General features: G+C 36.1%; 2 protein-coding genes and 1 long non-coding RNA gene across 3 annotated transcripts in view; 1 reads left to right on the forward strand and 2 right to left on the reverse strand.

Moving 5' to 3' along the window:
* LOC122999865 overlaps window positions 1-17,561 on the forward strand; it is a 44,404-nt gene extending 26,843 nt beyond the window's left edge. The window contains exons 34-59 of the mRNA XM_044377189.1: window positions 2,774-2,845; window positions 3,379-3,450; window positions 3,575-3,646; window positions 4,226-4,297; window positions 4,637-4,702; window positions 5,460-5,528; window positions 6,462-6,512; window positions 6,932-7,000; window positions 7,188-7,259; window positions 7,726-7,779; window positions 7,897-7,938; window positions 8,035-8,088; window positions 8,407-8,661; window positions 9,589-9,695; window positions 9,815-9,873; window positions 9,969-10,108; window positions 10,188-10,403; window positions 11,724-11,924; window positions 12,027-12,176; window positions 12,263-12,438; window positions 14,040-14,204; window positions 14,313-15,722; window positions 15,836-15,877; window positions 16,200-16,259; window positions 16,453-16,534; window positions 16,617-17,561. Coding sequence (XP_044233124.1) covers window positions 2,774-2,845; window positions 3,379-3,450; window positions 3,575-3,646; window positions 4,226-4,297; window positions 4,637-4,702; window positions 5,460-5,528; window positions 6,462-6,512; window positions 6,932-7,000; window positions 7,188-7,259; window positions 7,726-7,779; window positions 7,897-7,938; window positions 8,035-8,088; window positions 8,407-8,661; window positions 9,589-9,695; window positions 9,815-9,873; window positions 9,969-10,108; window positions 10,188-10,403; window positions 11,724-11,924; window positions 12,027-12,176; window positions 12,263-12,438; window positions 14,040-14,204; window positions 14,313-15,722; window positions 15,836-15,877; window positions 16,200-16,259; window positions 16,453-16,534; window positions 16,617-16,690 — 3,902 coding nt within the window. The 3' untranslated portion in view covers window positions 16,691-17,561. The remainder of the gene's footprint in view (window positions 1-2,773; window positions 2,846-3,378; window positions 3,451-3,574; window positions 3,647-4,225; window positions 4,298-4,636; window positions 4,703-5,459; window positions 5,529-6,461; window positions 6,513-6,931; window positions 7,001-7,187; window positions 7,260-7,725; window positions 7,780-7,896; window positions 7,939-8,034; window positions 8,089-8,406; window positions 8,662-9,588; window positions 9,696-9,814; window positions 9,874-9,968; window positions 10,109-10,187; window positions 10,404-11,723; window positions 11,925-12,026; window positions 12,177-12,262; window positions 12,439-14,039; window positions 14,205-14,312; window positions 15,723-15,835; window positions 15,878-16,199; window positions 16,260-16,452; window positions 16,535-16,616) is intronic.
* The window catches only part of LOC122999866, a 32,750-nt gene extending 11,793 nt beyond the window's left edge, over window positions 1-20,957 (reverse strand). Inside the window, exons 1-2 of the long non-coding RNA XR_006407841.1 lie at window positions 20,765-20,957; window positions 12,255-12,359 (exon numbers count right to left, since the gene is read on the reverse strand). This is a non-coding gene — a long non-coding RNA (uncharacterized LOC122999866). The remainder of the gene's footprint in view (window positions 1-12,254; window positions 12,360-20,764) is intronic.
* A 2,857-nt stretch (window positions 20,958-23,814) lies between these two features.
* LOC122965467 (trace amine-associated receptor 1-like) lies at window positions 23,815-24,819 on the reverse strand. Its single transcript, XM_044329568.1, has one exon. The coding sequence runs from the start codon at window positions 24,817-24,819 to the stop codon at window positions 23,815-23,817; it is 1,005 nt and encodes a 334-aa protein (XP_044185503.1).
* Window positions 24,820-26,484: the final 1,665 nt, after the last annotated feature.

A 26,484-nucleotide genomic window follows, 5' to 3' on the forward strand; every position in this document is an offset into this window, starting at 1 on the left:
GTGTGTGTGTGTGTGTGTGTGTGTGTGTGTGTAACAATGTGTGTATATATATATATACACACACACACAGATTGACTGATTGTTTTTTATGTTTTCTCCTTTTGAGATTGATTTTTATATGTATAAATATAAAAAATGTATATGTTTATATATATATATATGTGTGTGTGTGTGTGTGTGTGTGTGTGTGTGTGTGTGTGTGTGTGTGTGTGTGTGTGTGTGTGTGTATATATATATATACATACATACATACATACATTGTTAAAATCTCACATAACATGATCAACATTTCATCTTTACAGACACAACACCTATTGCTACAACAAGTCTGAACATTACAACACAACCAGCTGTAACCAGTATGTATTTTTGAATACAAAACACTATTATTATATATATTTTGTTTAAGATTTGTTTGAAAGGATATTAATTTTGAAGGTAGAAGATAAATAACTATAAAATGTCCTCTTTAGACTCAACATCTGTTGCTACAACAGATTTAAACACAACAATATTCACAGCAACACCAACATCAATTGTAACAAGTAAGTACTTTAAAATAATGGAATAGATTAATCATCTTCAGTAAAAAAAAAAAAAAAAATCAGTCTCAACAGGAAAAAACACAAAAATCAATCAATCAATCTATAAATCATCTATAAATGTATATATGTATATATATATATATCATTTCCAGAAATAGAAAAGTATAAAATTATCGTATGTGTTTCATAAATTAAGTAAATTTTATTGTCATTAAGATTCAACACTCAACACTACTACACCCACAGCTACACTGACCACCGCAGTCACAAGTAAGTTTATAGTTTATAGATATATATCTTTAAATGATAAATATTTCATAATTTTAACATTGTTTTTTCAGATTCAACATATATTGCTACAACAGATGTGAACACTATAGCTTAAACACCAACAACATTTGTGATGAGTAAATACCAAAAAAAAACAAAAAAACAACTGTTACACAGCTGTGTTGCTGAAACTTAGCAGTGTTTTAAATCAAGGTCAATAGGTTTTTAAAGTAAATGTCAGAGAAGTGTATCTAAAAAAAAAATTAGTAAAAGTTTACAGTTAGTAATATACTGTATGTGCCTCAATAATTTTGCTTTGTATATTCAGCAAAAACAGATGATCACATAATCTCAAATACTCAAACCTTTAGCGACTGAACTGAACACTGACCAGTATAACATCCACAATTTCAAAATCAGCTATTGTCATGAGTACGTTTTTAATTTAAGTGTAAGTGCATTGTAATGATTAAGTACAACGAGGCCGTGATTGTTTAAGTTTACGTTTTGTGTAATATGTGTTGTAAAATTGTTATTTTATTTTATTATTTATTTTTCTTTTTAGTTTCGTCTGTCAACAATAACACATGATCATAACCTGGTCTTTGCAGACTCAACAAATATTGCGACGACACATCTGAACACTACATCACCCACAAGTTCACCAACAGCCATAATTACCAGTAGGTTTTAGATTAGAATAGATAGGGAAACATCTATTTTATCTTAACATCCTTTGAGTTTAGCACGCCTAATTGTGAATTATTTTTCATATTCAACACCCATTGCTACAACAGTTATGAACACTACAGCACGTGCAACACACATACAGACTCATAACCCACTGCTACAACAGATATCAACACTATAACACCTGCAGCTACACCAATATCTGTATACTCAATTGCTTTGTTGTATTGCTTCAACCAATTTGAGCACAACAATGCTCATAACTTTACCTAAGTTAAAAAGAAAAATTTACCAGTAGGTTTTTAGGATAAATGGAAGGTCCACCTCTCACCTGTTTAGGATTTGTTTACAGTTTGTAATTTATCTTCAATTGTCAGATTGTACTTTTCAGTTTAACATACATTATTATAAAATGGTCTTTTCATATTCAACACCTGTTGGCACAACAATTTTATTTTGTATTGTCAGCTATAATGCATGATTGTAAAATGTTTTTTGCGGATTCTAGGCGTATTGTTACAACACATCTGAACTCTACAACAGTCACAACTTCTATCACATTATACATTACCAGTACATTCATACATTTCCCTGGTTAACATTTGTTTAAAATGTTGTAGCAATTATATCTTTACTTGAAGGATTTTATTTCACACTTTTTTTTTTCCAGATTCAACACTTGTTGCTACAACAGATATGAACACAACAACAGTTGCAACACCACTTATTTAAAATAATTCTTACTTTTACTTTTCAAAATTTCCTTAAAATGTATCTTCACTTATATTTTTACTCTCCCAGTTTACCAAACAGAATTATAAATTGTTCTTTCTAGATTCAATAACAGTTGCTACAACAAATGTGAACACAACAAGTTACCACACCAACAACAATTGTAACAAGTAATTGCTTAAAAATATTTTTTGAGATAAGTGCTTATATTTATATACAATAATTGTGGGGAATTTCTTTTACTATTTTATGCAATAACACATGGTCACATAGTTCTCTTTGCAGACTTTGCATTTTACTGTACATGATCTGGGCTTGAATAATTTTGGCTTCTATTTCCAGCAATAACATATGATTGTAAAATGGTCTTTGCAGATTCAACACCAATTGCTACAACACACCTGAACAATACAAAACCCACAATTTTACTAATAACTGTAGTTATCAGTAAGTTTTTAGAAATAAGAAATGGTGTCGATTTTCCAGTCATTTATGTTCCATTGATGATTTTACTTCACACATTATGTTTTTTCCAGATTCAACACCTGTTGCTACAACACATATGAATACTACAACACTCACAACTTCACCAACGACTGTATTTAATGGTAGGTTTTTAGAGTAAATGGAGGGGCTTACTCCTTTCCAAGGATTTGTTTAAAAATGTATCCTCAGTTTTTTTACATTTTCCCTCTTGGTTTAACATACAGAACTATAAATTAATCTTTCCAACAGTTGCTACAACAAATGTGAACACAACAACAGTTACCCCAACACCAACAACAAGTGTAACAAGTAAGTGCTTAAACATATAAAAAAAATAAAAGTATAAAAATGTAAAATAAAGATAAAACCAACCAAGTGGCACTTTAAAAAAAAAAAAGTAACTACGATTGTCATGGCGTTTACTGTTGCCGTGACGACGAGGTTGCCTAAGTAAGTAATATACTGTATGTTCTTCAATAATTTTGCTTTGTATATTCAGCAAAAACACATGATAATCTCAAATACTCAAATCTTTAGCTGCTGAACACAACTACTGAGCAACAGAACACTGACCACTATAACATCCACAATTTCAAAACCAGCTATTGTCATGAAACGTTTTTAATTGTAATGTAACTGCAAATTTTGTGTCCAGATTCAACACCTGTTGCTACAACACATATGAATACTACAACACTCACAACTTCACCAACGACTGTATTTAACGGTAGGTCTTTAGAGTAAATGGAGGGGCTTACTCCTTTCCAAGGATTTGTTTAAAAATGTATCCTCAGTTTTTTTACATTTTCCCTCTTGGTTTAACATACAGAACTATAAATTAATCTTTCCAGATTCAACAACAGTTGCTACAGCAAATGTGAACACAACAACAGTTACCCCAACACCAACAACAAGTGTAACAAGTAAGTGCTTAAACATATAAAAAACATAAAAGTATAAAAATGTAAAATAAAGATAAAACCAACCAAGAGGCTCTCTAAAAAAAAAAAAAAGTAACTACGATTGTCATGGTGTTTACTGTTGCCATGACGATGAGGTTGCCTAAGTAAGTAATATACTGTATGTCCTTCAATAATTTTGCTTTGTATATTCAGCAAAAACACATGATAATCTCAAATACTCAAATCTTTAGCTGCTGAACACAACTACTGAGCAACAGAACACTGACCACTATAACATCCACAATTTCAAAACCAGCTATTGTCATGAAAACGTTTTTGATTTTAATGTGACTGCAAATTTTGTGTCCAGATTCAACACCTGTTGCTACAGCACAATTGTTGAAGTATCCTGTTGCTACAGGGTACTACAACAACTGCAACACCAAAGACAATTGTAACGATTAAGTACAACTAGGCAGTGATTGTTTAAGGTTTTGTGAAATATGCCTTGTAAAATTGTTATAAAACATTATAATAAGTTTTTTTCTTTTTAGTTTCTTCTGTCAACAATAACACATGATCATAACATGGTCTTTGCAGACTCAACAAATATTGCGACGACACATCTGAACACTACATCACCCGCAACTACACCAACAACCATAATTACCAGTAGGTTTTAGATTAGAATAAATGGGAAACATCTATTTTATTTTAACTTCCTTTGAGTTTAGCACACCTAATTGTGAATTATTTTTCAGATTCAACACCCACTGCTACAACAGTTATGAACACTATAGCAAGTGCAACACCTATACTTGTAACAAGTAGGAGTTCAGAAATATTCTATTATAGAAATGTATAAAAAGGAAATACAGTGAGTTGTCTGGGATTTAACTATTTTATTTAGTTTTTTTACTGTCAAAATAAAGGCAGGATAATAAAACTCTTTGTAGACTCAATTTATCTTCATTTCTCAGTTTAACATACAGAATTATTTGTTCTTCCCAGATTCAACAACAACAACAAATGTGAACACAACAACAGTTACCAAAACACCACTAACAATTGTAACAAGTAAGTGCTTAAACATTTAAAAAGTATAAAAGTATAAAAATGTAAAATAAAGACAACACCAACCGAGTGTCACTTATTTAAAAAAATGTAACTACGATTGTCATGGGGTTTACTGTTGCCAAGACAACAAGGGTTGCCTAACTTTAAGGATGTAGAAACTTTAACCCACACCACTTTCAAGTAATCATTTTAACCCTAACCCAAACCATGATCTTTCCCTAACCCTAACAAAGTGGTTTTTGTGCCTAAACCTAACCATAACCATAACCTAATCATTGTTTTTTAACAGTGATTTGTAATGGTTTTAGAAAAGCAGACAAACTATATTATCCTGCCGATTACTGCTGATAGAAGTGCCATATTAGAAAACGCTCCTCATGTACACATGTTTACTTTTCATGCCTATGCAAAGCAAAACCTGACGCTGACACGGTGGACTGGCAGTTGTAATATTGTTGGGAATCTCTTTTATTATAATACAATAATACATGGTAATATAAATCCCTCTCCAGACTTTGCACTTTACTGTACATGATCTGGGCTTGAATAATTTTGGCTTCTATCACCAGCACTAACATGATTATAAAATGGTCTTTGCAGATTCAACACCAATTGCTACAACACATCTGAACACTACAACACCCACAATTTCTCTTATAAGTGTAGTTATCATTAGGTTTTTAGAAATAAGGGATGGCATAGATTTTTCAGTTATTAATCTACATTTGAAGGATTTCACTTTATGCATTGTTTTCAGATTCAACTCCTGTTGCTACAACACATATGAACACTACAATAGCTGCAACACCAACAACATTTATAACATGTAAGTGATTCAACATAATTAATTTACTACCTTTCCTTATGATAACTGGGCATTTATTTTTTTAATTAAAGTCATGTGAAATATGTGTATTATAAAGATGTAATAAAAAAAATACAGTGCATGATCTGGGCTTAATTTTTAAAATGTAATTTAAGCTTTTAGAATAAATGGAAGGTTTATCTCTCACCCTCTTAGGATCTGTTTAAAGTTTGTCAGTAATTTATTTTCACTTGAGGATTTTACTTCACTAAAGAGACTGGAAGGGGCCATGGAGAAAAAAAATCTAATTTGTGCTCCTGATTTAATAATTCATGCTCTCAATTTAACTGTTTTGCCAGTTAGCTGGAAGTTTGAAAAAAGTGACAAAGACGATGTTTCCCTTCAGTTACTGATCCAAGCCAAGCTTGAACAAAGGCAGCCAAGAAGCGCTCCACAACCACAGATGTGGATACATAATATTCAGGTATATGTTTGAATGTTCGGATGCTCCAGCTTCCTCCCACAGACCGAAAACATGCAGGTTATGTTAACTGGCAACTCTAAATTGCCTGTAGGTGTGAGTGTGAGTGTGAATGGTTGTTTGTCTCTACGTCTGAGATCAGCTCCAGCTCCCCCACAACCCTCTAAAGGATAAGCACTATAGAAAATGGATGGATGGATGGATGGATGGATGGATGGATGGATGGATGGATGGATGGATGGACGGACAATACATCCATGTCCACAACCCTGAAGCTGAGTTTCTATGAACTGAATGACAGCCTCAGGAGCATGAAACGAGAGAATGGCATGAGGGTGAAATCCGTTAAATCAAGAGCACAAATTACTTAATCATAAGCATGAATGATTAAATCACAAATTAGTTATTTTTTTCTCCATGGCCCCTCCGTACTTCTCTACTTAACATACATAATTATAAAATGGTCTTTTCAGATTCAATGAACACAACAAGAGTTACCACAACACCAACAACAATTGTAACAAGTAAGTGTTTAAAAATAGCTTTTACAGTTTAAAAAAAGTAATATAATTCTGAACTCTATACAACTTACAGTACCAAGAATTATTACAATAGCCTTCCTTGTTATAACAATTCAGGCAGAGTGAAAGTTAGTTATGTGACATACCTCCGCTAAATATGCAGTAAAATTTGTAGTTTGTAGTGCCAGCAATAATATATGGTTGTAAAGTGATTCTTGCAGATTCAATGCCTGTTGCTACAAAACATCAGAACACTACAACATTAATTTCACCTTCCTACTTACCAGTAGGTTTTTAGATATATGGGGTAACACTTCCCTGGTTCATTTGTTTGGACACCGTAAAGAGTTCATAATTACATATAGAAACGTACTTTTTCTTTCAACTTTAATTGGTCTAAAACTTTAAAATCATCTGATCAGATTCAACACCCGTTCCAACACCAGATGAAACCTCTACAACAGCTGCAACACCAACATCAGCTGTAACAGGTAAGTTTTTGGAAAAGGTTGTAGTGATTTTCTTTGTTTAACTGGGCATTTATTAAATTAATTAAGGTTATGTGAAATATGTGTATAGTCAAATGTAGTAAAATATTACAGTAAATGATTTGGGCTTGAATAATGTATTGTTATGTTTTCTAACCAATACCTAATGATCATAAAATGGTCTCTGCAGACTTAACACCTCATGAAACAACACATCAGAACACTACATCACACACGTCTGCACCAGTAACTGAAGTTACCAGTAAGCTATGAGATACAAGGCATTGGCAACACTCTTATGGTTAATACCTGTTTGGAACAATTTAATCATTTTTGTTTTTAAGTGAACATAAGCAATAGTATTTTTTTCAGATGTACCAACACTACAACAGTTGCCACATCACAAACTATAATTTTAACAAATATATGCCTAAAATTAATTGCCACAAAAACATAGTGTAGTGGCTTGAATCATTTAGTTTTTTATGGTCAGCAATTATGTATGATCATAATATTGTTGGTGCTAACTCAACATCTAACATCTGAACACTGCAACACCCAAATTACACCAAGGATAGTTACAATGGTCTTCCTTTTTATTACATGGCAGTTTACTGCACATACTTGCAATAGAAATGTAGTATAACCTTACAGCAAGTGAGCAAGACTTGATTAATTATGATTTCTGTTGTCTGCAATAACACATTGTTATAAAATGGCCTTTGCAGATTCAACGCTGATTGCTACAACAACCACAACTCGACCAACAACTGTCATTACCAGTAGGTATTTAGAAGTGACAGGGCTGATATTTGTTGGACAATTCTCAGTAATTTGTTTTCAGTTGAAGGATTTTATGTCTCTGTTTAACATACATAATTATAAAATGGTCTTTTCAGATTCAACAACCATTGCTACTACACCAACAACAATTGTAACAAGTAAGTGCTTAGAAATAATTGTAACAGTATACAAATTTTAAAGAAATTATAGTAATAATATAGCAACAACACATTGTTATAAAATGGTCTTTGCAGACTCAACGCCTGCTGTTACAACAACCACAACTCAACCAACAACTATCATTACCAGTAGGTATTTAGAAGTGATGGGCTAGCACTCCCATGGTTGACATTTGTTTGCAAATATTGAGGAATTTATTTTTCACTTTAAGGATTTTACTTTATATCTATAATTTCAGTATGCTTTTTACACATTAAACATCTGTTGCTTCAACACCAACAATAGTTGTTACAAGCAAGTGCTTTAAAATAATGTGATGTGAAATATGTGTCATAACAACACCCAATGCCATGACCTGTAGTATTTACAAATTGTTGAGAAACTATAAATCTGTTGTACTATTATATATAGTAATTATTCTTATGCTTAAACTGTTGCATTTGTAGCTACTCATGTGACCAGCCAAAATACCACAGTTAGCTCCACATCAGAAGTTACTTCTACCCCAGCCCTTACAACAACTACTAGTACCAAGGCTAGTGCCACTACAACTACTGTCCCCAACATGACTACTACCATAACCATTACAACCACCACTACCAGTACAACTGCTACCAGTACCCCTTCAGCAACCAGTTTAACTACTACTGCATCTACTACTGTTACAACACCGCCTGCTTCTACAACAGCTTCTGCTACAGGTATTGTTTTATTGATAAAAGAGGGGCTGAGGTGGCACTACAGATTGCCCTTTGATCCATCACAAATAATGTTTTATGTTCTGAATTATAGTATATCTTATATTACATATTTTAAACACCGCTGTTCAAGTTTTGCCATTTGGTGACCGTTAGAACTGAGGGTCAAAATTTCAAACTGTGGCTGCACTGCGTCAAGAAAATACACTTTCCTGCTAAAAGTTACAATTTTATTGAATAGTCTCATACAACACTGCACAACTTTGCTCCAATTTACTTTTTTTTTAAAAAATGATTCAATATACAAGCATAGTCTTGCAGAGGTCTGTTCTCATAATGCAGGCTTAGTGAACTACTGTTCTTTGGATCCTATCCAAATGATGTGACAGCTAATTTAATGTGATGCTTACTTGCCATCTGTTAAACATTAACAAATGTTAATCAGTAAAGAGACACAGGAGTTACTGTATATACTAATATATATATATATATATACACACACACATACATATATACATATATATACATATACATATATATATTATGTATAACAGCTACTAGAATATTTTTTTCAAAACATTATCTAAGTTTCATTGAATGCAAGGGGCTGCTGGAATAAATTCTACTTGATATCTAAAAGCTGCAGTAACAAAATAGTTTAAAAAGATATGAACAGTTTTGAGAGTAATGTTTTTATATATCTGCCCTGGAAATGTGATTGAATATTAAAAAGAGACTTGTGCTTTTGTCAACAAAGATATTGGCCTCTATGAACCTTAATTTCCACTTGTCTCCTGTCTTGTGTACTATTTTGTATTCTGTCTATATTACCCTTTTTTCTGGTGTCCATTTGTTTTTTTACATCAGGAAAGAAAAAATCCTGAAATGTTTAACCATAGCTTTGCTTTGCAATCTTTTTCAAATAAGCAGGATTTGATGTGGAAATGTTAATCAGATTAGACAAACAGTACACGCCAGAACTGAATGATGCAACAAGTTCTACATACAAGGAGCTTAAATCAAGGATTGATTCAGTGGTAAGTGCATTGCTGATACCATAACCAATTCTAACTTGTATTTTCAGAGGTTATCAATTCAGTTGTCAGTTGTTGTTTTGGTTCTAATGTTGATATCATGAACCAAATCTCTCTCACAGTTAAAGGAGCAGTATAAAGGAATCACTGGGTTCATTAATGTTTTTGTGAGGGCCTTCAGGTATGGTAATTATGGTTTTAACAAAATATGAGGCAGAAATTGGTACACATTTAATATCTCAACAAAACAACTGGCTCTTGTTTTTTTTATTACAGAGAAGGAAGCATAAATACAGACTTTGTTGTTCAGACAAGACAAATTAGGTCAGACGAAATAGCTAAAGCAAATCAAAAACTCCCAGAAGCAATGGAGCCTATTGCCCCTGTGATTGGCTCCGTAACTGCACTTTACAACAGTAAGTTACAGAAAGCTAGTGGTCTCTTACTCTTTGTTTAACTTAATTAAATTCCTAACTGATGTTCTATTTCTCAAAGGTCCAACTTCAATCAGCTTTCCAAACCTCACTTATACTGGTAAAGCAATGACACTGACGTGTGGGCCTCCTCCTGAAAACATTAATATTGGACAAATTTCGGACTCTAGATGGAAATTTAGAGGACTGAGAATTAAAGGCAGTGGAAGATTTACTATAACTACATCTGACAACACGTCTGTGCTTAGAATTGACAACGTCATTCTTGCTGATGCTGGTAAGTCCAAGCTAAGACCAATAATCACCTAATACAGTGAATAACACAATAGTTACGAAACTATACACCAGGGATTTTAACTATCAGAATATTGTGAAGTAGATTTAATTGTCTTTTCAAGAGTAAAATAACAGTTTTCTAATTGGACTTTTGAGGCTGACAGAGAGGAGAAATGAATTCCTCTGCTTGCTTAACATAATATCCATATTACAAATTATACCCCCTTTCAACCAACTTGAACCTAGTGCTGGTGCTGGTTCAACCAACCAGTTTGCTGTTCCACGGGCTAGAGAGCCAAGTCGTTACGTAACTGTACATGCCTCTGGTTTCCTAGCAACGCTAACTTCAAGTACTTCACACTCCAACATAGTAGGTGGCAGTAATTCACAACGTCTGTTGCCACCTGCCATAACACTAATGCACAACAACAATGGCAGACTACATTACCATTTATGCACATCACAGATTTATTTTCCCTCATATATACTGCATACTGCCTACTAGATGAATGATTAAGTATGCCATTACCAGTAGACTGATCACACTGAAGTATACTCAAGCAAGGCAGTCTGTATCACATGGCTGACGGTCGTCTCACCTGGTGTTACACTGTATTTGGTGACCCATCAGAATGTGTGACCTGCAGTGTTGGAAGAAACACTCAGATCAAGCTGTGACTGATATGTTAAAATGCTGCTTATGCATTGACTCATCAGTATTATTATGATGTACTTTGTTAAATGTATTTAATACATCAGATACTTTTACTTAAGTAAAGGATCTGAGTACCTTTTCTAACACTGCAGGTCACACAATCTGATGGGTCATCAAATATGGTGTAACAAAGGCCAGCGGCCCCTTCAAACCTCATGGCAGGTGTTATTTGGATAAACTGACCACATATTGGGAATCTACATGGTTATTTTCTTACCTGAAAAAATATTAAAACTTAGTAAAGTGACATATTAACAGCTTTTAGCCTGGCTCAAAATCTCCGCCACAATGGCAGAGATTTCCCTCTGGTTGGTCAGATAATCCCGCCCCCAGCCCCTGACATGGGCGGTTCTTTCTCGTTTGAGATTAGGCACTGGATCTGAATCGGCCCTTGACTTCTTGGTCGAAAAGGGGTGTTAGACACCATATAACTCACTGCTACTGCTTCTTACATTAAACGTTGTACTGAAAGCACCTACAGTGACACCCATATATTGTCACAGCATCAAAATATTTAGTCACAGCCATAGTGAAATACTGTCATACTATTATCTGTTTTTTATTTCACCGTATACCATCATTAATACTTGCTTCTCTTAATCATAGGACTTTATGAATGTACTCTGATTGGCAGAGTAATGGATTTCCTCCAGAAAGGAGTAACAAAGATCAAACAAGCTCCCGTTGTGCGACTACAGAGTAAAGTTAACGTTCAATGCAAATTGGGACAAATACAACCACTTAAGTGTTGCGTGCAGTCCGACTATAAAGTCAAGTGGTTTCAAGGCACAACTGTTTTACAGTCAGGTGAGTATGAACTGACATTGAAAACTCTTCAACCTAGTCACGCTGTGAAGCTGGAAGCAGCTATTAACAGTTCATATTATTAACATTGTCAATTGTTCACAGACGAAAGTAATGACCAAAAAGCCTACTGCATCACGCATGATTACCAGATAGACAGCTGCAGCGAATCAGAGGAGAAAAAAGAGTTTATATGTAGGGTGGATGACCCGAAGGATTACAGTATGACAACAACAATGATCATTTTCAGAGGCGGTAAGAGCAACATTTGAAATGTGACTATACTGTCCCTTTGCTTTTTATCTTTTTATGTAATACTAATTGATTACTTACCTCTTAAGATGTTAAATGTGATGATGCTCAGTATGGGAAAGGACGAGACGGTGACAGATCAAGCATAAGATGTGATGAAGGTCAAGAGGGAAGCAAGACTGCAGTCTGTAAGGAAGGAGTATGGACACTTGAGGAGGACAGCTGCATCTTAACAGATATCAAGGAATTATTAATTGATTCACAGGTAGGTGATTTACTGTAAGAAATCATCCCCATTAGCAATCTCTGAAACATACAGTATGACATAAAGACAAATATTAGTTATCAACACTAAATGCTGTGGGCATCTTTGTCCTGGAAGTCAGGGCCATTTCCGTACATTTTGGTTCCCCTGAGGGAATTAATCTTTTCATTATTCTTTATAACAATTATAATAATTTTAGAATGTTTTATTTTAAATTTTACTTTATTCAACTTCACTCAATTTCTGGTCTGTGTCATCAACATGATATTGTCTGTCAATTAGTAAATGTACATGCTCACTAATCCCTGATATGTCTTATCCTGATATTGATCAGGTTCAGGATATGATGTGAAACATAAGAAATCTGGTTATCCACATAATTGTATGATTCTAACATCATCCAGGTTTATGATTGTTTGTGCAGTAGATAGACTCCTCCACATCACAGGCAGTCTCTGGTATTTACTGCATGTACTAAGGTGCAGGTATCATTAGTATCAGACTGTCAAACTTTTTCTTGTGAATGTTCTGGCCAAATTTTATAATCCAATATTAATTGAAATTCCACATTATAAAACTTACAATGCATACTTTAGACAGGCATTCGAATTAAGGAAGCAATTTAGACATGTTTGACATCTGCATGGTTCTTCATTAAGAAAATTCTGTACCGAATAACATGCTAGTTTTCTATAATATTTTGTATAGTGCCCTACTGTGATAGTGGGAAACAAAAAGATAGGATTTGGCACTAAAAGGACTGTAACATTGAACAATACCAACTCAATTTGCCTAACTCAGACTGCTGATGCCTAATATTAGCTTCACATGCATTTTTCAGTCATCTTGATCACCTAGTGGTTAAGGACGCTTATTTGTGCTGTGATTGTCACAGTATATTGTTGTTCATCAACTCTCTAATATCTCTTTTACAGTCACCTGTAGTTCACTTCCACTGAACAAAGACAAATTGCCAAAAAGGTGTGAGGAGAAAATTGCTTCATAGTCAGTAGGAGGAACGATAATAGTGACCAAAAACTCCTTCAACATACATATGGCATATACACTCACCTGTATATGCACTTTATTAGCATTATATTGAAAAGTGTTCCTAATATTTTGTTCACCCCATTAACATACAAGAGGGGAACAAAATATTAGGAACACTTTTCAATATAATGCACTCCTGTACACCACCACTACCCACTATAACTTCAGTAGTAAACATAAAGTAGAATTATCACCTTTCTGACAATGTCAACAAAAACTGAAAATGTATAAGCTTCGTAAAAGTAGAATTTATGGCAGAGCTGTTGTATTAGATTGCACAGGTGTTCCTAATAAAGTGAGTGTGTATTGTATTAAGACAGTCTTGAAAAATTCATACATATCCTTTAATGTTTTAAAAGGATAATGAGGCGTAATTGCTTTATTTCCATTCAACAACATCACATCCTTCTAGCCTGCCCCCCACTCTTTTTGGCCTAAAAGGTGCACCGCTGTTCTTTGTAACAGTTTATTTTGACCAGAAAGAAACATCTCTGCATTTGTCTTCACTGGTTTGCAGCCTCATACTAACACTGTAAGTTTCATTCTTTCAGGATTTGGTTGTGGAGCAAGTGCCAAATTTTGTGGCGAATCTAAGTAAAGCTGTACAGGAAGACAAAACAGAAATTGCAAATTCATCTGCAACCATATCAGCAATCGTTGACATCCTAAACACCATTGCAAATGTTTCCACTGATGTCAATGAAAGTACCATGGAGGTAAGATGAACCTTAGTGAAGGATATACAACAAATGTACTTTTTGACAGTTTGTGCAGTGTTGTGAGATGAGGTTGTATCCTTACCATGAATGTCTCATCATCTGCAGGACGTGCTAAAAACAGTTGATGTCATCATTGCTGATGATGCAAAACAGTCCTGGGAAGTTCTGAATGCAAATAAAACCCAGAATGCCAGCTCAGAATTACTGGGTTCACTGGAGACTCTCTCTGAAGAATTGACTGGGGAGTTTGGCATCGTGACTCAACGAATCCAGCTCAACCGTACCATGTTTAACAAAAACTACAGTGCAAACCTGAACTCCAGTGTGGTCATTGACATTCCAAACACCAACACTGACAATGTCTTTATCACCACCATCACCTTTTCAACCCTTAATAATGTTATGCCAGCACGGAACTCCAGCTTTGACACCAGCATCAACAATGCCACCAACAACAATGCCACCAACAGTACTCTTGCTAACACCATTAATGCTGCTGTGGTACTTGTGAAAACAAAGGCATCAATTCAGAATGTCACTTTCAGCTTCGACAAGCGAAATAATTCTCTTACACAGAACCCACAGTGCGTCTTCTGGAACTTCACACTGCTTGATAATCTAGGTGCTTGGGATGATGAGGGGTGTACAGTTGTTTCTGACGAAAACAACACAGTAATCTGCAGCTGCAACCACCTCACCTCATTCTCGATTCTGATGGCCACTAACATCCCTCAATCTATAAGAGATGCCTTGGATATAATCACTTATGTTGGAGTTGGGATATCTATGGCAAGTTTAGTTATATGTCTCATTATTGAAGGATATGTCTGGAAAGCCATTACCAGAAACAGCACTGCCTTCATGCGTCATGTTTCCATTGTAAACACTGCCTTGTCTCTGCTGATTGCAAACATTTGTTTCATCATTGGTGCTGCTATTGCTAACAACCCCGTTGAAAACCCAGGGGAGGACCATAAAGTTCCAGTGGGACGATGTAGCACAGCAACATTTTTTATGCACTTTTTCTACCTTGCTCTGTTCTTTTGGATGCTTGCGTCAGGACTTTTACTCTTTTATCGGACGGTTATGGTCTTCTCTCACATGTCCAAGTCAACCATGTTGGCCATTGGCTTCAGTTTAGGCTACGGGTGCCCTCTAATTATAGCTGTCATCACTGTTGCTGTTACAGCACCAGTAAATGGATACATCAGGAAAGATAATGCTTGTTGGCTGAACTGGAAGGAGACTAAGGCCCTTCTGGCTTTGGTGATACCTGCCTTGACCATAGTTTTAATGAACATATTGATTGTAATTGTGGTCTTGTTCAAAATGCTGAGAAGAGGTGTGGGAGACACGGCCCAGTCAGATGAAAAGCATACACTGGTTGTCATTGCAAGATGTGTGATCATTTTGACTCCTTTATTTGGACTGACATGGTCTTTGGGAGTGGGAACCATGATATCGCCAGAAAATAAAGGAATCCATATTGCCTTTGCATTCTTCAATTCACTACAGGTATTTGCATCCACTGAGATACAAGACTGTGTTTTAATTGTCATAAGGCAATATTTTTGTTTGGGTTGTTTTCATCTGATAATCAAGAAATGTATATGTCTCATTTTTCTCAGGGTTTCTTCATTTTAGTGTTTGGGACGCTATTGGATTCAAAGGTAAGTTTACATTAAAGGAATACTTTGATATTTTGGGAAATACAGTATGCTTGTCTGCTTTGTTGCTAAGGGCTAGTCAAGAACATTAACACTACTCTGGGAGTAATGGAAAAAATATTGAAATCCTGTAGTCAAGTAAAAGTAGCAACACCACAATGTAAAAAATACAACCTTATAAGTAAAAGTCCTACTATTATTTAGTACTACTTACTACTTATTTACTAATGTTTTTTAGTTCTAATCTTGCTAAATATTCCATAAATTGCACAGTCACGCAATACAATTGATTTCGAAGTTGACATGAATTTGATTGTGCCTGTAGATCCGATCTATCCTCTCAAGACAATCACCTACATCAAGCATAACTTCAAATCCAACAAGAGTAAGTGGTTTGTTTTTTCTAATATACCAAAGCTAGTGCATATACTTACAATTTAGCTGGTTTCTTTGTAAGTTTATGTATCCTAGTCATAGCTACAGACCTGCTACGGAAAACATGGTTTTATATCTCAATGACAAGATCCTAAAGTAAAGTTTTACCATTTTTTCTTCTTATTTATTTGTTTCTACTATAGAGTACAAGTGGCATTCCCTCAAGTGGTGGCATTCCCTCTTTCAGTGGAACAAATTTGATAAGCAGACTACGCGGAAGGAGATGTAAGTTATTGTTTTTCATTTAGCAGCTCACCTACTTATTTGAATTGTCTGTCATAACAACTATCTGTTGTTTGTCCTTCAGATATCTACCACGTGTCAGAAGCCGCAAACCACTCAAACAGTACTGACTTATCAGAGTCATTTGTCAGTATCTGAATCAACACAACAATCTGTGTACATAATATTGACTTTATTACTAATTCATAATATCTGTTATTGTAAGATTTTTCAGTAGCCTATATAATCAGAAATTGGACATTACATTATGTAGAACTCCACACTGTCTCACAGCACTGAGTCTTCAAATGTGTTTTGTGTGTCAAGTTAACTAGGACGATATGGTAAACACAAATGTTACAAACATGGTCAGTTTTGAAATCAGAAGGTATATGATGTGGTAACAAACAAACAGCATTACATCATGTTTGAAGGAGGCTACACTGTATTGTCTCTATTCACATTTCTATAATAAGAAGCCCAAGGAAAGCATGTGATATAAATGGGATATAGCTGAAATTTAACTTAACTTTATTTTCAGTAACATAATATTGTGGGGGGCACAAAAGCCAAAGGAGTCTCTGAGGAACCAGTAAGAAGGAAGCAACTTGTAAATCATGACTAGCTCAAGTAATTCCCAAATAACTCTGAATCAATGATAAATGTAATAAGCTACTATTTTTGTGTCCACTCAAGTGGTGCATCATACAGACTAGTTTCTAAGTTTTCATGATTAACTTTGATTACCGTACCATTACCTACCACTTTCTATGTCCCCTCAAGTAAAGAAGGGCAGCCTATTACTAAACTGGCAATGAGCTACTACGGATTTAGTATAGTACTGACTGCTCAGAATTTTGTGAGCAATTGAAGTAGTAATGCAATGAAATAAGAATTATAAAGATAATTTGTCCAAAATTTGCTTATGATGAACTCTGCTGTAATGTGTGTGTACAGTTCACTGAGTTATCAGTGTGGATTTATTTTTTCAAATCATTTATTTTTATAAATTATAAATAAAAAGATATACAAGATCGAAAGAGTGTTTTTTCTATTATGCTACCACACAAACTTGTTTTCCCGCTATCTTTATAAATCTGTTACAATTCAACACATTATTCTTTTCACTCATGAAATACATGATATCTGAAAAATAAAAAATATTTTTTAAGACTAAGCCTTGGCCTGTAAGTTGTAAAGGTGTACAGCTTTACTTACTATTCAACTCATTACAGTAAGTTGTTACAGCCAGATTGGTTCCTGGATAGTAATGAATCTGTTGACTTTAGACTCGACAGAATTAAAAAAGACTTGCAACTCAACTTTGACTTAAACACCAATGTGCAGCAAATCAACTCTTCATATTTCTGACAATGGATATACTTTGAATAAATGTGACAGTGCACACCGGATCATCACTACGTTGAACACAGAAACATTCATGTAGCTAGACTAGTAATGATGATCTTTCGCTGATTTAGATGACAAACTTTGTCAGCTGTAGTTCATTAACATCAATGCAATGAAATACTTCAAGTTAAAGTACAGAAGTATTGTCGACAAAATGTACTTACAGTATCAAAAGTAAAAATACTTACTTTGCAGCAAAATGACTGAATGTGAGTGATATCAGATATGTCATAGATTGTTTATACTGATGCATCAATGCATAAGCAGCATTTTACTGTTGTAGGAGGTCAAGGTGGAGCTAGTTTTAACTAACTTGTATACAGTCAGGTAGATTAGTCCAGTGGTTCCCAACGTAGAAGTTGGGCCCCTCCAAAGCCCCTCCAAAATTAGGTTGCTTGTCCAAATTAGTGCTTCTGCCTTCTCAGACTACAAACAGTACAAATTTGGTGAAAGACACAGTGACACATTTAACTAGAGACGCAAAATCTAAGAGTTGGACTTTGTATGTTTTTCTATGCAAGTCTTTCCTATGCATGTAGATCATGCATGTAGATATTCTTCACATTTTAAATTTTACTTGATTTTTGCATATTTTCAATGTCTTTTTTCACAGTTTTTTTTCATCATCATATAAACTTTTTTAAAATTGCCTCTTTTAACACATTTATTGATGATGAAGCAGGCACAATCATATGGATACCTCATAATATCTTTTTGGTGAGGATATTTACAAAGAGCATGGGTTCGATGTTTTGTGATACTATCTGTCCAATGATGGGAGCCAAACCTTGCCTGTAGATTTTGTTGTTAAACTAACTGAGATGATTTTGAAAAAAATAATTTTGATGAGTCCTTGTTTCTACTAACACGTGAAATTGTTAGGGGATCATGCATGGCCCCGAACTATGCAAATCTGTTCTTGGGGAAATTTGAAATGGATTGTATATACAACAATAACCCCTATGGTTAATACATCAAATTTTGGGGCAGATAGATTGATGATATTTTTCTGGTGGTCGACGGTAATTTGGAAAAACTGGAAGAATTCCAAATCTATTTGAGCAGCCTGAGGCCAACTCTCACCTTTGACATGAATTTCAGTTCTGAATCAATCAATGTTTTAGATGTTATATTAATCAAAGATGGTCACAGGAACACTTTATTGACTAGTATCAGTTGATCTTAAACACAAGTTCCAAGCAAGGGTTTACCCTTCTCAATGGATTGACTGTGCTTACAACAATGTGAGAGGAAGACCTAGATAATCTTAAATGAAGCCAGCCAGGAAGTCAAACAGAAGTCATTCATGTGTGTTCACTTCTAGTTTTTCACCTTTGTCCGTTAAAATCAAATCTATAGTTTTAAAACACTGGCATTTTTTGAGATGATGAAAGAGTTGGAAAATTGTTTAGACACCAGACTGTTTTTGTATACAAGAAAGGCAAGAATCTTAGGGCCTGTTTACACCTGGTGTTAACATCCCTCTCAGGTGATCTGATCACAAGTGGACAGCTCTAAATACTGGTTTAAACGCATCCAAGACGCATTGAGGATGGATTGAGATCCAATCACTCAGACCACATTCAGAGGTGGTCTGGGCCGCATGTGGCCACATTCATTCAGTAGTGTAAGCGCAATGCATCCTGGGCCACATTGAAGGACCACTTACTCAACTGACATCCTTTATTTTGTTTTTCATGTGAATTAAAAAACGTAATCCACCTCCCGTTGTTTCTCGTATTTCCCATAACCAGTGTCCCTCTTCAAATCGACAATTTGAATAGTAATTAAACCAAAACCAGAAACTAACTTGTTTTTCGCTTGTCTGTCTAAAAAAAATATTTCAGAAGCTAAACGTTATGTTGCTGGATAGTTTCCTCTGTCCTGTCAAGATGATAACTACAGTTTTTAGTTTTGCTGCGCTGCTTGACAGAATGAGCTCAGGATTTATCAGGAGGACGGCTGCTTTACTCCAAACAGTTTCACTGAACCGGACAGCGTGTGTAACAGCTGACCTATTGGATGTGTAGAAGAAAACAACATTATTAACATTAGATCCTTGCTGATCCTGTCAGCCTGTTGATGATTTAAATAATCAATAAAGTTATGCTGCTGTGTCTCGTGCATAAATGTGCACAGTGTCTCTCAATGGAGAGACGCAGCTGTGGGGAGATCACTGCCTCTCTCTCTCTGTCTCTCTCTCTCTCTCTCTCTCTGTCTTTGTAAACAGAAATGATGTCGGTGTTTATTTGCATATACAGCGGGGAAGTGAGATCCAATCACAAGTGGTCACTCAGGACACATGTGGAGACACAAGTTGATGCCAAGTGTAAACAGACCTACTTAAAGCTGTCCACTTGTGATCAGATCACCCGAGACGGATGTTAATACCAGGTGTAAACAGGGCCTTAGACATTCTGGTCTCTTCAGATTTGAGAACCCGCTCTGAAGTCGATGATAATCTGAATTCTCCTTGTTAGTCATGCACTCATAGCAATAAAACTGTCATGGATTCATGGTTTTTTGACTCTTTGTGTTTTGTTCTTTTGGGTTCCTGTGTTCACTGTGTGTGTCTCTTGAATTCCAGTTCTTCTTTATGGTTATTGAACGTGTTAAGTTTTCTGTCAAAGTATGGCTCTGTGTCCCTTGGTTGCTATTCTCCTCCATTCGACCAGAGACCTCAGCCTTTCTCCCTGTTATGTTAAGACTGGACTGTGTTGGAGAAGGCCAAATTGAGTTGTTTCTCTAAAAGACTATCTGGCATGATATTAAGTTACCTTTATTAGTTAGTCTGTCTTCGTTTTTATTTTGGTCTGTACTCACAAAGTTTACTGGGTTTCCCCAGCCTGCTCCTCCCTCAACACCTGCCCTGTACCAGCCTCGTCAGCCCTGCTTGCTCCCTGTGTTTCTCCCAGCCAATCAGCTCTTTTTCTGTTCTCCTGTTCCACCTGCACGTCATCCCCTCATCAGTTTAGTTTGTATTCAAGTCCTGGTTTTCAGTTCAGTTTTGTTGGATCCTTTGCTCAGTTTCAGCTGCTTGTGCTGTATTCTGTTTTGGCTATGACCTGCCAGCCTTGTTTTGCCTGCACAGACCTTGAGTAAAGAAGTTGTTTTTTTTTCATCCCTGCTTTGCCTACGGTTTCTGTATTAGGGTCCACCTGCTCCACTACTCATAACAAACACAATCTGCACTGAATAGATCAGGCATCCCCATTCAGGACAGACCATGTAATGTAAAGAAACGCATTATTTGTACCATCAGTGGGGTTGTATACATGCTGAAATGTCCATGCAGCTTGATGTATGTGAGGAAGACAAAACGACAATTGGAAAAATCAGATTTCAGAACACAAAAGCACTATTTGGAGACAGGCTCTAACTAACATAAATTAAACATGCTATGGCCACATGGACTGAATGAAGAGATAGACTTGAGGTGTTTTCTTATAAGCTAAGTGTAACTGTTGTTGTTTAGCTTACAATTTGTCAGAAATTATACTGGAATTTGATTTTTGGTTTGTTCTAACAGCATTTAGTCCCATGGTTTTGGGCACATAAATCTGTTTTACACAATTACATTGCGGGGACTCTCCTCCCTTTTTGGGGACAAAAAGCAAGTCCCCATAACATAGATCATATCACATTTTAGGGTTTTAAGAGGTGAAAAATATTTGCATGTACTAAAAGCACATGTGTGCACCCATGGAAAAAAATAGTGAAGAACACTTATGTATATATATGGCGGAGTGTGTGTGTGTGTGTGAGTGTGGTCATGTATAGATTTAGTGCTGTAGTTTTGATATTGGAAACAACACATCTTTGACTTTCATTAGTGAACGAACCTATGTGCCCTTTATTGGGTTAGTGTGTGTCTACTATTGTGGTGCTCCCACTCCCACCGCATGTGTAAACTGCATACTGTTTTAAAACCTGATAAACCCAAGTATGTGCATGTGATTGAATGCGTGCGTGCATCCACGTACACATGAATGCGCCCATGGCATCAAAATCTCACTCCAGCCAGGTATCTAAAGTTGGCAATCCTGGTGTAAGGTAACGATGCTGGTTGTAGAACACTGCAGGTCTTGTTGTGTCTGAGGCTAGGCCTTGTGTCGCTGTTGCACTTCAGCTAATGGTTGGACTACTGCCACTCAGGCTGTCATTATCTAACACGGGCTAGCTCTACCTACATCATGAATAGCTAGAACCCACTGTTCAGGCTTGGCACTAATGACATTGCTTCACTTTGTTCACGAGCTGCAGCTTACTGTTACCACACTGAAGCACAGGCTGTTGGCGATTATAAGCACCCCATCTGGGATGGTGTTGCTTCTTCTCTCCCTAACTCAGGTGGGGTGAATGAGGGGGAGACAATGTTGGATGCTCATATGTCCCCCTCAGCCTCTATCTCCTCCCCCCACATGCCCCAATTCATCAGTAAGAGCAACCTAAGCACCGCCACTCATTTTGTATAGTCTCTGCTGGAACTTCAGGCTCACTGTGTGTTTGCCACACTGGGTGCATGGACAACAAGGCTTCTTGGTGGTTTTTGATGAGGGCCCGTCTGGCATGTGGTACTGTCCCTTTTTCATCTTATGAGAGATGGAGCTTGGGCACGGTGTCATAGCACCATAATTCATCCTCCTATTTCAATTATAATCTTCCGCCTTGTGCCCTACTGTGCCAGACACACAGGAGCGCACAGACGGGCTCCAGCACGGTAAATTGGTGTTGATTCTGCCCAGGTACATTGTCACAGGAGCTTTCATGACCAGAATGTGGTGTCCACTCTCCGAGGAATCGGATTACAGCAAGTAGTTTATTTACACTTTCTTGCTTTTGCCATCAGTTGACTGTCACCACCTCATGCTCCGTGGCCATGACATCACTGCATATTTTTGGTGGGTGTTTCATGTTTCTCGTGGGAAGGATAAGCTGCTGGTTGCAGGAATTGAGTTACACCACCCTCCAATTCCTTCCCGCTCACTAAGGTGGGTTCACCCACCTTGCCTCTCCATCTCTCCCCTCTGCTCTCTGTCAGTACCTGTATGCACAAGGGTGGGGCTGAGCTCCACACACATAGACATACCGTTACTCTTTTGAAAAGAGGACAGCTATAAGGATACACTCACTAATGTATGTTAAAGCTCAAAAACGGGTGCAAGCTAACCCACATTGCCATGACCTACAATTAGCAAAATAGCAGAACAAAACACAATTTGCTCTGCACTCCTTTAAAATAGCATTAGCTCATACTGGCAGATGTATCACACTGAGCTTGTGATGGGGAAACAAGTTGAAATCACCAATATATCGCTGGTTCCAACACGTCATGATAAACTGGTCAGTCAGCAACAAACTAGATATAATGTTAGCAACCATTAGCTCTGGACAGTCACTCAGTCAGGGGAAATGCACACATAGTTTTTATTTAACCAAGCTGACAACAATACTTTCCTTTGTTAATATATTTTTTAAACTATTTGTATTAAATATTTGTAAAAACCAAATACCATATTCAGATTCAGCACCATCCTGTCTGTCCGTCTATGCATATATGCATTCATGCATTCATTGCAACCAAACTGTGGGTTTAGAGTACATTTAGATACACAGGCAATACTTTTTAGTAGGATCAATTCAATGTTGGACAATAAGAAATATAGAATATGGGCAGCCTTATCTTCGCTGATTTTTGCAACATCCCCTTGTTGTTAATGTTCATAATATATTTATGTATATTCCATTCACACTCAATATTTGATCCATCATAAAAAGATTTACAAAACAAACTTTACAAAATGTTATATATATTTCTCTTTTATTGTTTCCACCTTTTTATTGTCATGTCAAAATTTCAGCACTCCATGAAATCATAAAAACAATTCTGAATTGGCAAAATCACCTTGAAATATTTTTCCAGTAATGATCATTCTGAAAGCCGATCGGAACCACTTGTAAAAGAAAGCATATATGAAGGGATTCAGTATTGAATTTGACAGTGTAAGCCAGTTAAGTGCTTCAATCACAGGAACTGGTGGAGGATTATAAGCTAAAGGCTGAAAAACCACACAAAGAAAGTAAGGACTCATACATAAAAGAAAAACTCCCATAACTATAGCCAGAGTTTTGGTGGCCTTTCTCTCCATCTTACTGACAGTTGCTCCAGACTTTATGCTCTGACAAGTTGTCTTCTGGATGCTGTTCACCTGTTTCCGAGCAACAAGAAAAATCTTCAGGTAGATGCAGATCATTATGATTGCTGAGAAGTAAAAAGATAAAACAGGTCCCAAAATATTTGCCAGTGCAACATCAACAGAGCACATTTCTTCACATGTTCCTTGGCTGAATCCTGCTATTATGATGCCAATTCCAATTAAAGCAGAAATACCCCAGCACACCAGGATCATTATCAAAGTAACATGGACAGTCATTTTAGTTCTATATGTCAAAGGCTGATGCACTGCTTGATATCTGTCAATGGAAATACAACATAAGTTCAGAATAGAAGATGTGCACAGTGATATATCAAAGCTGTCTCGTATTTTACAAAATAAATTCTCATGATACAGACATGAGCTAAGAGAGAATGCCATGCTGAAAGGAAAGACTAAAACACCAACAAGCAGGTCAGCCACAGCCAGAGAGAGGATGAGGTAGTTTGTAGGAGTGTGGAGCTGTTTGAAGTAAATGATGGAGGTTATTACGAGAAGATTCCCACATATTGTGGTAACAGATAATAAGCCAAGGAAAACATATGCTGAGAGACATATTATGGAAGGGTTGCTTGTAAATATGTAAGTTGTATTATCTGATTCATAGCAGGGATGTATGTCATTAACAACATATGTCCCATTGACAGTCAATTCTGGTTCCATGCTTCTTGATTTCTGCAATAATGATATATAATATAAAAAAAACATTAAAAGATATTTAATTCAACATGCATGCACAATTACAACAACAATTATCTTAGGAAAAAAGGAGATGATGATTTTCAGTTCATTTTAGCTTTCCATTTGGATTTTTCCCTTACCTTGGAACACCTTGATGGTGCCTCTATATCAGTGTTGCATGTCCTTAGTCACTGTGCCACTCTGTAGAACCTTTCGACTTGGTATAACATTTATTAACCTTTATCTCATTATCATACTTTTTTTTTTTTTTTTTTTTTAAAGGTCATCCAATCAGATGTGGGTACTTGCATTGTGTTTGCATGAGATACAAAGATATAAAATGACGAGTAATACTATATACCAAATGCATGTGCACACATGTCTGTGTGTGTGTGTGTGTGTGTGTGTGTGTGTGTGTGTGTGTGTGTGTGTGTGTGTGTGTGTGTGTGTGTATGTATGTGTCTTTTGGGAAAGTGAGGACATTTTGGGTTAAAGGATAGGTTCACCATTTTTAAAATCTCTCAAAACAGTCAGGTGCCCATATGAACAGTGAAAAGGTTTTCCTCACTGTCACCATTTCTCTTTTTCATACTGGCTATTAAAAAAATCCCCTTCAAATGTGCTTTTCAATTTGTGGCCAGTGGCCAAAATCCACAGTGTGTCCGCACAGTCATTTTATGCAAGAATTCATTTAAATGTTTCTATAGCTTAAATCTGTATTTTATGTATTATTTTATTTGTTTATTTAACAGCAACAATGGACAATGGTCATAGCATAGATAGCTAAATTTTATCAGCAGTCCCTGGGCAGGCAAATCTGCAAAAGAATTACGGCATCAAATGTTATAATTAATACAGGGGTACAAACAATAAACATTGCATCATACAAAGCTAAAACACTTTCCATTTAAAACTTTACAACATAGAAAATCTCTCTGGTACTTTGTGGTTAAGGGTCACACAAATGGTTCTGTTTCAGGCATAATTTCAATTGTGATTTAAAACTAAATCCACAAGTTGCTCTGTTACCACTTTTTCTATCTTTGAATGCTACTGGCAGAGTGCTAATAGGCATTTTTTGAGTATAATGCACCGTAACTACATCAAAGCCAATGTAATACAAGGCCAGTAGACTTGTCATCATGGATTATTATTACAGTTTTGGTTGATGTGGATACTTGGTGACACAAACAGCAGTAGATAACTTTAAGTCAACTGTTGCAAATTTATGTTCAGGTTCTCTGCAACCATGTTCGCATAAAACTGTACTCATAAGGTCTGTATGTCACATTCAACACTTAAGTACAGATAATGTATAATATGAAGGAAAAACACCACATTAGAATTGTATAGAATCAACTTTATTTTACAAAAGGAGCATGTGAAGGATTGCACTAATATTTAGCAGCTACAGCCCAACCCCTGGATGCTTCTGTCTTAAACTACTGAACAAGCTGAAGCTCCCATGAACACACCAACACAGGGTGCCATCACACTGTCTCTCCTGGCTGGGCAGACTGAGAGGATGATATTCATCTAAGGAACGGTTGGTGTTTGTCCCGCAGCTTCTGCTACAGTCCTGTATCAAGCTTCACTCTCTTCAGGCATCCCATGTTGCTGCTGTGGTCTTCATCACTCACTGTGATG

This window comes from Thunnus albacares, chromosome 16, assembly GCF_914725855.1.
Source record: "Thunnus albacares chromosome 16, fThuAlb1.1, whole genome shotgun sequence".
Classification (NCBI taxonomy): Eukaryota; Metazoa; Chordata; class Actinopteri; order Scombriformes; family Scombridae; genus Thunnus; species Thunnus albacares.

What these genes read in the sequence shown, in the direction of transcription:
- LOC122965467 (XM_044329568.1), bottom strand. Translation starts at nt 24,819, where the DNA reads ATGGAACCAGAATTGACTGTCAATGGGACATATGTTGTTAATGACATA.